Source organism: Delphinapterus leucas, chromosome 11 (assembly GCF_059928025.1).
Source record: "Delphinapterus leucas isolate spDelLeu-1000000601 "Yukka" chromosome 11, BTC_Dleu_Yukka2, whole genome shotgun sequence".
NCBI lineage: Eukaryota > Metazoa > Chordata > Mammalia > Artiodactyla > Monodontidae > Delphinapterus > Delphinapterus leucas.
The window spans coordinates 76285436-76297731 of NC_143139.1; the positions used below are offsets into that span (position 1 = coordinate 76285436).

The 12296-nt window shown below is 52.3% G+C and overlaps 1 protein-coding gene across 2 annotated transcripts in view; it reads left to right on the forward strand.

Moving 5' to 3' along the window:
* The first annotated feature begins 7280 nt into the window (after positions 1-7280).
* The window catches only part of PLXNC1 (plexin C1), a 141963-nt gene continuing 136947 nt past the window's right edge, over positions 7281-12296 (forward strand). The window contains exon 1 of one of the 2 annotated variants that reach the window (XM_089921132.1): positions 7281-8651. In XM_089921132.1, coding sequence (XP_089777258.1) covers positions 7593-8651 — 1059 coding nt within the window. In that variant the 5' untranslated portion in view covers positions 7281-7592. The remainder of the gene's footprint in view (positions 8652-12296) is intronic. The other variant, XM_022562399.3, reaches the window with a different exon arrangement.

The following is a 12296-nucleotide window of genomic DNA, read 5'->3' on the forward strand; positions in this document are numbered from 1 at the left end:
CAGGGCTTGATGAGCAGAAGGCAGGCCAGATTTCAGTTCCTCTTGTCCCCTGGGCCGGAAGCCCTTGTACAGGTCTCACCCTTTGCGGTGGCCCACTCTGCAGCCCAAGCACTGAGTCATTATACTGGGCTTCCCAAGGGGCTGGGGTGGCTAGAGGTAATACCACCAAGGAAGGAAGAGGTGGGCACATAAAGTGATTCTGAGAGCTGGGATTGCAAACCTCACCTACTCCACGGTTGGGCATGCGAGGATTCAGGTCCATGAGTTCTGGGTTCCAGTGGGTGGGCTTCCAGTGGTCCTGCATCCACAAGGGGGCCTTGATTCAGCCCACTTCTGCTAAGTGGCCTCAGAACAGCTCCGTCTCCAGTTCTCAGTAAGCAAGAAATCCAATTTGCTGGGATCACATACCTATCCTATCGCCAATACCCAACCCCCAACCCCCAATCAAAGAGACTGAGAAAAGCATCTTTGACTATTTTGACGATGAATGTAAGTGTGCCTCTCCTCACAATTAAAGCTGAATGTTCCAAATTGCAGCTTTCGTGGTGGGGAAAGAAAAGGCCTCTGACAGTGTAAATATTTAATCACCATTAAGAATGTCCAATAAAGGAGGGGAGTCTGGTTTCAGATTGGCTGGTTCAGACGATTAAAGCACAGAAGTCATAGCAGGGTAAAAATAAAGTACCCTCTAAAAAGTACCGGCCTGGGCTTGCCTGGTGGCGCAGTGGTTGAGAGTCCGCCTGCCGATGCAGGGGACACGGATTCACGCCCTGGTCCGGGAAGATCCCACATGCTGCGGAGTGGCTGGGCCCGTGAGCCATGGCCGCTGAGCCTGCGCGTCCGGAGCCTGTGCTCCGCAACGGGAGAGGCCACAACAGTGAGAGGCCCGCGTACTGCAAAAAAAAAAAAAAAGTACCGGCCTTAGAACTCAAGATGGTTTCTATTTCTACTCCATAGAACACTGTGTGGGTCACCTGTCCTTGAGCCATGAAGGAACCAAGAATATCTGATTTATCTTTAAATATTAGTGGGGGTGGGGTGGGGTGAGGTCTGGAGATGAGGAAGGATGGCAGTCTCTTAATAATCCTGTTTTGCGAATCATGAATAAAAATGGAATTTCTAGACTGTATGGAAGGGACTGCTGAAGTTCAGACTTAAGGAGAAATGTCTAAAAAGGAAAAAGCAGTATGTTCAGTTTCGTGTCTTATTTGAAAATAGACTTCAAGTGTTCAGCAGTGTTTTAGAGATCAGAACCACCGCTGCCCCCCACCACCTCTTGAACCCTTAGCCCCCAGGAGTTCTCGGTTTACTTTTAAGGTAAAGCTTTTAGTTTTATGATTTAGCTGGAAAAAATATATAATCCCGCTCAGTCAGGTTGCCATTTGTTTGTATTACCAGGTTGAACTAGCACAGGACAGCCTGTGCAAAAGGAAGAAAAATGGAGTTTTTCCAAATCCAGATTTGGGGGAGCCAACACTTGGAAAGAAAGACTAGGAGTTCTATTGTGCCTAGCAGTGTTTCATGCATTCTATCAGTGGACAGACAGAAAGCACAGATCTAAATAGCCTTCTAGGTCACTTCTCCATCCATGCTTGGAGGGAGGTTGGTGCATCGGTTAAGGTTCTGGCAGAAAACAGGTGACACAGGCAAATGGGTTCGTTAATGAAGGGATGGTGGCAGAGGTATGGATGGGATGAAGAGAGACCTTCAAGGGCTGGCAACAGGGGAGGTGTTGGTTCCCACAGGCCTGAGGAGTAGAGTGAGGGATGGTGATAACCCAGAGAAGGCTGGGACTGTAGCTGTGGCTGTAGGATAGGGCTGCCCAGAGGATCTGTGGCCTTCGAGAGGGACACAGCCAAGGCCAATGGACAGATCACTGGGAGAATAAATATCTGGATGTTACCCTAGCCACCCACCCCTGCGTTTCCTGCTGGGGCCTCGCATTGGCTGAACCCAACCGGCAGCCAGAAAGCGAGGGAGACGTCCAGAAATGTCAAACTTGTGGATATAGAGCAGGATGGAGAAGAGTGGGGTCTGTAGAGATAAATGGAGAATATCCAGCACAAATGGGGAAGAAAAAACAAATAGGGAGGATTAGAGAAGGGGCAGAAGGGCGAGGTAAATGCTCAGCCTTCCACTGGATTTGCGCTTGGGATTCCGTGCATGATGCTGTTTGGATGTCCATACTCCCAACGCCTTCCCCACGGTGGATGACAAGTGGGGTTGCCCTCATCATGGGCACCACATGCTGAGCTTCCCAACAGCAACAACCCAGGCCCAGAGCTGATGCCAGTTGCTTCTTGTCCACATTGGTGGAAATATTTTCTAGGGAGCGGCAAGGCCATAAAAATGAGAAGGGGGCGCCAGCTTGGTGGCCAGCAGCAGACCACTCACAGCCAAGTCCAGCGACTTTATTGTCAGCTCAAGCATCTCCCTGTCAGAATCTCAAAGAAACAGAAATATGGGTGACTGTGATGTTATCTGTGTGTTTATCTTATCTTCTGCTATTTGTTTCAAGAATTCAAGTTCTTATTAATATGAGAGCCTGGTTTCTGGCAGCTCTTCTCTTTGAATGGGTTTATGTCAAGCTGCCAGTTATCAAAGGATTCAGGGCCTAGAATTACGCTGACGGGGAGCCTCAGAGCTGTGATGGCAGAACAGAGACATGGGAAAAGACACTGTATTAAAGAGGGATCGGCATTTCGTGTCTAGTCCATGATGCCCTTTTGGCTCCGTATTTCAAAAGAGCAGCAAGAAAAACATGAGCAGGGATAGACCTGAACCTTGTGAAAATCAGAGACAAGCTGGTGACCAAGAGACTGCTCAGCAAGTTACAGAGGTCCCCCAAATCCAGAGTAATAATTTACAGATGACTTTGTGCACTCCATGCAGGGTGAACTCCAGTTGGTCTGGAAAAAACACGGTGATGGCTGATGATCTAGCATATTTTGCTTTCAGCTGTTAATGGTCTCAGACTCTTAACCACTGATGGTTTTGGTGAATGTTTTGGAGAAAGGGATCAAGAGAAACTTCATGACATCGAGTATATTACATGAGAAGGGGGGTACTAGGGTGGCAGGGTGATGTCCTGGATACCACTGTCTCTTAAAAACATCTGACCTTTTACATCCTTTCCACAGGCAATAGTTCATCTATCCCTAAAGCTGAGTGAAGGCCCTTTTTTAGCTTAAAGGGAGTCATTGGATCTTGAGTAAAGAATTGTTACTTTGCACAATTGTATGTCTGCTGGTGAATGACCATGAGGACGACATGATGTCCAAAGGACAACAGTGATGTTGGGAGTGAACCCAAATTCCACCTACTGAGCCTTCATTTCTTTAACCAAAGGCACGGGCACCATCACCGAGGTTAAGGGTGATCACCAATTGTCTGGGGCCATGTTGGGTGGGCAGGGAAGACGAGGCACCATGTTCCTTCAGCCACATCTTAACTGTGCCTTTGACTGACTTTCCATGTCGACTGAAGTGTATTCAACTCGTCTCTCAGCATCAATTCAAACTTATTAAATGGCTCTTCATCTTATCTGCTTTCAACCATCTACTCACCAGCAGACTAGAAAGGAGCCTGGCTCATTTCTTTTTCCTGTCAGTCACAAAGGGGGCTAGAGGCTCTGATAAAGTCCTCGATGTGGAAGACCACATAGACTTAGCAAAGCTGTGGAGAACGGAGTGGCCTGTCTTAAGTCCTAGACGGACAACACTGGAACTATTCAACCCACTGGGTGGTGTTTCCCAGATGCCTCCCAGGGGGTTGTAGCTACATAAATAAGGTATAAAGAGAATTCCTTGGCCACCAGAACTAATATTCTTGGTGACTTTTCATCTCTGCTGGCCCAGTCATCCCTATAGACCACTGTCAGAATTTTTTACGTCAGAAAGTAAACTGAAGCACCAATGATAGCCATCTTATGACTGTGACCGACTGCCTGCCAACCGGTTCTTAATGTCCTGAGCCTCAGCAGGAAACCACGGAACCTATAAAGTCCTGTCCGGCAGAAATGAGTCTGGATGTGGATGGTTTGGTTAACCCAGATTGCCTTTGGTGCCTAAGGGAGTTGATATTTTCTCATTATGAAGACTTTCCCATCTAGTGAACGCTACAAATAAAAACTGCTCCGAATCAGTCTGAACTGCCTGTTTCCGTGGTAGCAGGCCTCTGTCTGGAGGATAAATCTGCACCATCGTCCTTTTTTTGGGTTTCAGCCAGTTGTGTTACAAGGAGTTCTGAATGTACGATACGTGACACCCAACAGGATGGGCTCCATCAGTTGGAGAGGGGAGTGTTGTCACCGATGGGCTTTGCACCCTTGGCCAGACAGTGGTGTCCAAGAGAAAGGGATCAAAAACATACGGAATCCACATGCCTAAATATTTATTTTGGTTGTTCATGTTTCCCACCGTTTTCAAATGTGAACTTGTGTCCTGAAGGTGGAGCTTTAGTACACAGGAAAATTGGAATGGGGCAAACATGTTTGCACAAAACAGGGTAGAATCAGCAAAGGACACAATAATATGCTTCCTAGTCTTCTATATTTTTCATGCCAAAAAGTAGGCACAGATTCTGATTTCTTTCACCATAGGAGCCTGCATACAATTGAATGGGAGAGAAAAGAAGCCTGCTCTCAAGAGCGGGGCTTATGCCCAGTAGAATGGCAAGAAGCTGTAGCCATCAAAGCCACTTATGCTTCTTGCTGGTAGTATTTTTTGAGATGTTGTTTCTTTTTCAAAACGAGGCAGCAATGAATTGAGTAGTGATCAAAATGCCGCACCACAGAGTACGTTTAATCCAAATAGCTCCCAAGATGGTCGGCTCCTGATTGTACCAACTGTACGGGACTTAGAGAAATTACTTGGTTACCAGTGAAGTAAAACTATCTCCAGAATGGAATTGAACTGTTGCTTCTCAGCACATAACAACACTGCCACAGCCGGCTCATGACAGCAGTGAAGCTCATTGTGTTTCTTCATCATTCACAGGGAACATTGTCAAAATACTGGCACGTACATCCCCTACTATGCTGTGAAGGGTTCTATGAGCTTCTGCAGATGCTTCTGAGATTTCCGGCAGTGCAAAAATTCTTAAAACATTTCAGGTGGGTAGGGAATGGGGGGAGTAAGGCCTGATTATTCTGGAGCAGAGAGTGTCTGATTAGCCTTGCCTAAGATCTCCTGATTCACATCCACCTGGTAGCTCTAGGCCTTCCCCTTCCTCTCTCCTCACGGGTACCCCACCCGCTGTCACTGCAGCAGAAGGAGCCACCTGACACTCGTGGGAAAGCATTTGCTGCCTCCTGGCAGGCAAAGATAATGTTATCCAACTTCAAACAAGGAAATGATGAATGGAAAGATGACCGCTCTGAATTCAGAATATGAGAGCTACTGCTGGAACGATGTGAGTCTTTAACTGCACGTCTAGGGCCGAAACCCCAGTTCCTCTTCTGCTGCTTGCTTCACCTCACCCTCCTTTCCTCAAGCCTTCCAGACCTCCTTCTCCTGCCCTATCCCTCAGCACTGGGGAGAACTTGGAGCCCTGCTGTAGAAGTTTCAAACCTGCAACAGCTGCTCCTTCAGGAGCATGTGGAGGAAGCCCACGCACCCCGCCCCACCCCCAAACAGATTCTACCTAGAGCTGGGAAACTGGGAGGGGAAGGAAGAAAGGGGTTGCGACCAATTAACCTCCCTGGGGCCTCTGGCCTGGAAATAGCCTGAGATGGGACAGAGATCCTTTCCCAGGGGTGCATAGGGTCCTGGGGGTCCCCCTGCTGCACCCCCTGGATCACCCGCTAGGCGGTAAGGGTGCTGGTGGCGCTATCAGCTGCCTCAGGACGCTGGGAGGCATCGTGCATCCTCTGGGGCCCCTTTCTGAGAAATCATGAACCTACACCCAGGTGTGCAATGATTCAGATACTCACTGTGCTGCAGAAATTCTTGGTGGTTTGGGGGGCAACCCAACTGGCATTTGCCCCCTGGGTGAGTTGGTGAGACCTCAGAGTGTCCAAAGGAAAGAGGTGGGAAAGGAGGAGACAGAGGGAGAGCCTCTAGGGAAATAAGGGTACTTGGCTCTGAGATTAGAAGGCCGGGCTGGCGAGGTAGGTTGGAACATTTAACTTGGGGAACTTTTCTGTCTCACCTGCTAAGAATGATCTCCAGGTAGTACTGTTAAGATCACAGGTGGAACTGTGGCTGGGGGTGGTGGTGTAAGCCCTCCTGGAGCTAGATGGAATTCGAATCTCAGTTCCGTTGTTTGCCATCAGTAGGACCCCGGTAAGTTCTGTAACCTTTCCGTGATCATTCTCCTCTCTATTAAATGGAGGTGATAATAACAGTCACTAATTAATAGGGTTGTTTCGGGTATTAAACGAGTCTTAATCCACGTAGTGGATTTAGAGCAGGACCCGGCAAGCAGTAAGTGCTCAATAAATGTTAGCCATGATCATTCAGGTTAGATGATGAGTAGAACTTTCAAAGTGCTAGGCTTGAAAGCCTGGGACTCCGTTGCCAAGGGAGATTGGAGAACCTTTTCAAATATGGGAGCTCTGGTCCCAGGGATTGTCCAGACCAGAATCTTGGCGCCTGCCTTTCCTCCACCCCATTCCTCTGACCCGGGGAAACCCATCCCCTGTCACAGGGGCGACTTGTTCCCTTGAGCCTCCGGCTCGCCACCGTCTCCCGCGCTCCTCCCCAGGGCCTCCCTCCCGCCGCTCCACACCTGTCAGCCGCCCTCGCAGCCTTCCAGTGGCCCGAGATCCGGGCCTCAGCTGCAACCCTTCGGGGCCCTGGGTCTCAGTTCCCTGAGCCTTGCGTATCCCCTCTCCCCCCCACCCCGCCCCGCTGCTCTCGTAAACAAAACCCGAACGTTGGAACAGCCCCGCAGGCGGACAGGCGCAGGAGCCAGCTCGGTGCACTGTTAGCGCGCCCCGGGAGCCCCGGGCGAGCCAAGGGGCGATGGTGGCGGCCGCGGCGGCAGCGGCAGGCGGCTCAGCTTTGTTATGAATAGATGAAAGAGGCCACCTACACAGTAACCCAAATTACGAGACCTCCCTCCTCCCTATCTCACCGAATCAAGAGGGGAGGGAGATGGGCGTGGAGGGAGGGAGGGCGGGCGGCTAGGAGGCGGAGGGCGGAGGGCGGAGGAGGAAGAGGATGAGGAAGGGGGCTAGTTGCATCCCACTTTCACAATGGGAAAGTGAAACGCACAAGCGCACCGAACCTCTCCAGCCCTCCCCGCTTTCCTCGCTCCCCTCCGCCCGTCCCCTCCCTTCCCCTCCGCGCCTCCCCTCGAGCGCCAGCGCTGCACAGAGAGGAACTCTCCGGAGAAGGAGGGCGAGGAGGAAGCGGCACCGGAGCGCGCAGGGCTTGCCGCCGCCGCCGCCGCTGCTGCACAGGCTGCCGGAACGAGCCCGCCGCGCGCCGCCCTCCCCGCTCTCCTTCCCGGGCGAGCTGCTGGGATGGGGCGGCCGCAGGAGCCCGAGCGCGCGCAGGAGCCGCCGCCGCCGCCCGCGTCTCAGTCGCCGCGCGCCTGAGCCGCCGTCGCCGCCGCGCGCCCTGCCCGGGGGCGGCCCCCCCAACCCCATGGAGGTCTCCCGGAGGAAGGCACCGCCGCGCCCCCAGCGCCCCGCCGCGCCTCTGCCCTTGCTTGCCTATCTGCTGGCGTTCGCGGCGCCCGGCCGGGGCGCGGACGAGCCCGTGTGGCGGTCGGAGCAAGCCATCGGAGCCATCGCCGTGAGCCGGGAGGACGGCGTGTTCGTGGCGAGCGGCAGCTGCCTGGACCAGCTGGACTACAGCCTGGAGCACAGGCTCTCGCGCCTATACCGGGACCAAGCGGGCAACTGCACGGAGCCCGTCTCGCTGACGCCCCCCGCGCGGCCCCGGCCGGGGAGCAGCTTCAGCAAGCTGCTGCTGCCCTACCGCGAGGGGGCGGCCGGCCTCGGGGGGCTGCTGCTCACCGGCTGGACCTTCGACCGGGGCGCCTGCGAGGTGCGACCCCTGGGTAATCTGAGCCGCAGCTCCCTGCGCAACGGCACCGAGGTGGTGTCGTGTCACCCGCAGGGCTCGACGGCCGGCGTGGTGTACCTCGCGGGCGACACGAACAGCTGGTACCTGGCGGTGGCCGCCACCTACGTGCTGCCCGAGCCCGAGACGGCAAGCCGCTGCAACCCTGCGGCGTCCGACCGCGAAACGGCCATCGCGCTCAAGGACACGGAGGGGCGCAGCCTGGCCACGAAGGAGACGGGACGCCTCAAGCTGCGCGAGGGCGGGGGTAGCCTGCACTTCGTGGACGCCTTTCTCTGGAACGGCAGCGTCTACTTCCCCTACTACCCCTACAACTACACGAGCGGCGCCGCCACCGGCTGGCCCAGTATGGCGCGCATCGCGAAGAGCTCCGAGGTCCTGTTCCAGGGCCAGGCAGCCCTCGACTGCGGCCACGGCCACCCCGACGGCCGCCGCCTGCTGCTCTCCTCCAGCCTGGTGGAGGCCCTGGACGTTTGGGCGGGCGTGTTCAGCGCGGCCACCGGAGGGGACCAGGAGAGGCGCTCCCCTGCCACCACGGCACTCTGCCTCTTCAGGATGAGGGAGATACAGGCGCGCACCAAGACCTGCAGCTGGGACTTCGAGGCTGAGAACCACTGCGTAAGTCCTAACCCCGTGACGCTGCGGGGAGCGCTCCTGCTGCGGAGCCGCCGGCGAGGCAGAGCCGGAGGGAGGGGGTTGACCTTTACCAGGTCCCGGATTTACACAGCCCGGCGGCGGCCGCCCGACGGCCGTTGTCTTACGGTCTCCGAGACCTCGAGCTACTCTAAAGCACGGCCAGAGGTCCCCGAGGGAGTGTAAGAAGGGAGGTGGCGAGGGTAGGAGTTAGGCTCAAAACTCTGGTGGCTGCATCCCATTGCCATCCTTCTCTGTCCAAACACGGGCGCTTGTTTGGGTCTGAGCCTCGCCGCGCCGCTCCCCCGCCCTTCCCTAATCTCTTCCCCAGGTGTGTGGTCTTAGCGGGCGTGTGGCTTTGAGCCTTGCCCTCAACGGCGTTACCAAACACAGTGCCCTAGGCAGAGAAGCCCCAGGACCTAAAGGACTTGCCACACCCCAGTCTTTGTGCCCCCCATCTTCCCCCCACCAACCCCGTGACACGTGTGATGTTGGTCTGAGGAGTTGGTAGCCTGTTCGACATGGGTCAGCGCTAGCCTGGAACAGAGAGGCTCAGGCTTGCGGGAACAACCCTCAGCGTGACCCCGTGCAAGGGGGCGGGGCTGTGGCTCTGCTGAGCGTGAGCTGTGATCTCCAGCTGGGGGGAGAAGCTGAGCAGGCTGGAGGTGGCTTTGTGGGTAAAAAGCCTCGCCCTAGAGGGGAGAGCAAGAGAAAGTGTTAGGGTACTTCAGGCAGTTTCTGGGCTCCAGATTGCCTGACTAGATCGCGCGGCTCGGAGGCACCACCCTCCCAGGCAAACGGAAGAGGTTTCCCCTGGGTTCCCAGGGCAGCCACAGCTTGACTCTTGAGATTGGCATTTCTTTGACTGGAAAATAAAGCGGCGGTTCAAGAGGATTCAGTTGATGGGGATTATGGAGCCATTGTGCAGTTCTCCGTGGCCGTCTTCCTTCCAAGGCTGCTGGCACGTCAAGTCCACATATGGCTCCTGAGAGGGGAGCCTGCTGAGCGCCTCCTTTATAACTGGACGGAAATCAGAGAGCAGAAATGAACGGCTACAGGTGTTGCCATTGTTTTGATATAAAATGCGTCAGAGAGGAAGGCGAGAAGTCTCCACTTGGAAAAACGTGCTGTGTTGGTACATTTGTTGTGTAAGCATAGAGGGGACATTGGCTGTAAGGTATATTAATAAGTGTATGGAAAGACACTCCCATCCCCACCCACGCAGAGCACATCTTACCAAATATTAGCCCTATTACCCAGAAAGAAAAAACAGGTCTCTTGCAAGGCCCCTTAGAATGGTCATTTGCTTCTTCCTCCTTGCCCACTACTTGTGTACTGGGGCACACGCATAATACCTTCATTTAGTTACTGCTATAATTATTTTAAAGCATAAATAACACATAACGCTCCCTAAATGACTTCGTCTTGCTATACAAGTATAATTTAACATTTAATATCTGTCTTTGTGAGAGCCTTATTATGTAACTGTTCAAGTTTGGCAAAAATCATCACCTTCGACCTCTCCGTTGAAAGACTTGAAAGTAACCCCTACATATTACTTGGTGTCGAGCTTTAGGCACACTTGGTCTCCGGGGTTAATGACAAGACAGCTCGGAGGCCCGCAGCAGGTGATAACAGTGGAAGTCCAAGCTTTGCCATCTGACAGCTGTGTAGATGTGTGGAGCCAAAACATTTCTCTTTACCGCCTTTCTCTACCCACTGGGGCCTGGAGGACTTAGTTCCCTTCCAAACCCAGCAGGCACCCTGAATGCACTCACTCAGAAGCCACATTTTGGCTTGATCAGGTGTTCCTGCTTGCGCTCGGATGAGGGGAAGGGAAAGTCAGAGAGCTGTTGATCCATCTTCACGGGGAGCTTCTGGGAGGTAGCTGCCCCTTGGAAATCAAGCAAGGGATAAACACTTGCTGCCAAAAATCTGGAATTGGAAAAATAAATAATTAAGGTAGGTCCCCCCACAGCACGTCTTGCTGCCGTTGTTTATGGAGAGTTCCCAGTGTGCTCAGAGCCGCGGATTCTGAAAGACGGGGTCTCTACCCCCTGAGCTTGTCATCCGAGTTAAATAATATACTCTGGTTCAAACAATAGCTTGTCACAGCTGCACAGGTAGGAGCTTGGAGTTTTGCAATGATTCTTTAAGTAAATTCCTTGCTGCCCTTATAAATTAAAAAGCCTTAGTGGAATTGAATTTCAGGAGAGGTTTTGAATGAAAAAAAAAAGGCCGTCGTTTTGATGAAAACGCTGACAATTTTCTAATCTATTAAATAGGCAGGTAAGAGACTTCCACAAATATTTGTGCTCTGTGCCGGGTGCCACTGATTCTGCCATTGAAAGGACAATAGCAGGTGGCAGCCCCATTTAATGGGGTTATGGGATCAGTGTGCCCCTGGTTGTCACTCAGAACAATGATGTCATTGGGTTGCATTTGTTCTGTGTTTTATTTTCAGGTTTTCAGTGTGTTTTGGAAAAGGCATGCTGAATTACAGGTGCCTAAGATAGACAAAACTTGAAACACTCTAGAGGGAGCCTCAGTAGATTCTAACAGTGATTCCTCCAGAGCAGACACAGTCATTTTAACAGTAATCCACAGGCAGCAAAGCACAAGGGGCTAGATTTGCTTGCCTTCTCCTGCTACCCCTGGATGACTCGCTCTTATTTTTCATCTTCAGTCAACCATGGGTAGGAAAGTGACAGGAGTGACTGGGTTGTGTTTTCTCATTTCTTGGTTCTCTCCTTATCTCTTGTTGGCTGATTTGCTGGCCCTCAGCTTCTCCCGCTAAAGATTAATTTACAGGATGCTTGTGCAATGAGTGTGTCCTCAGCCGTTCACACGTTGGGCCGTGACTTTTTCTGTCTTGCCTCCAACTTTGAATCTCCTTTCACAACTATCGCAGGAGAGCTTCAGCCTGTGAACGTGCCCAGGCAGCCGCATTCTGTAGACACTCTCTAATAATCCTAATAAATATTTGTATGGCACTTCCTCACATATTACTTCTTCTGAGGCCCTCATCAAGTCTAAGGTCGATTCTCTGAGGAACATTCTCATTTACCTGATGAGAAGCTGATCACTTAAGCAACTTGCTCAAGAGAGCAAAGGAAGCGTCAGAGCCTCCAGCGTAAACCCAGGTCTCACAATATCTACTTCTGTATTCTTTCCACCACTTTGGTGCTTCAGACTTTCCCTTCAAAGTCCCCTAATTAGAGGCAGTAACCAACCTCCCCTAGGATATGGGGTTGAGGCTGGAGGGTGCCCCTTGAAGTGTGTTTTAAAACTTAAGGTGATTTTTTTTTTATTCTATTCCATAACATATCTATGTGCTTGGGTTAACATAAAAAGGGAATGTTTCAAATGATGTACAAGTTAACTTCCTCTTGTTTCTGAACTCCTGTTACCCTTGGCATATGGTAGAAAAGTGTGTACACCTGAGTTTTGAAGTCTGATTGTTCCAGATTGTTTGGCCGCCATAGTTGGGTCCTGGGGTTGCTTGTGGTTTAAACGTGGTGGCCACCCCCTCTGTAGTTACTGAGGGTGGCATGTTTCCTACTGTGTTGGCCAACAGGACTGACTCTTCTAGTTCATTCTACCACTTGTGGAGAGACACACCCGCTTCCT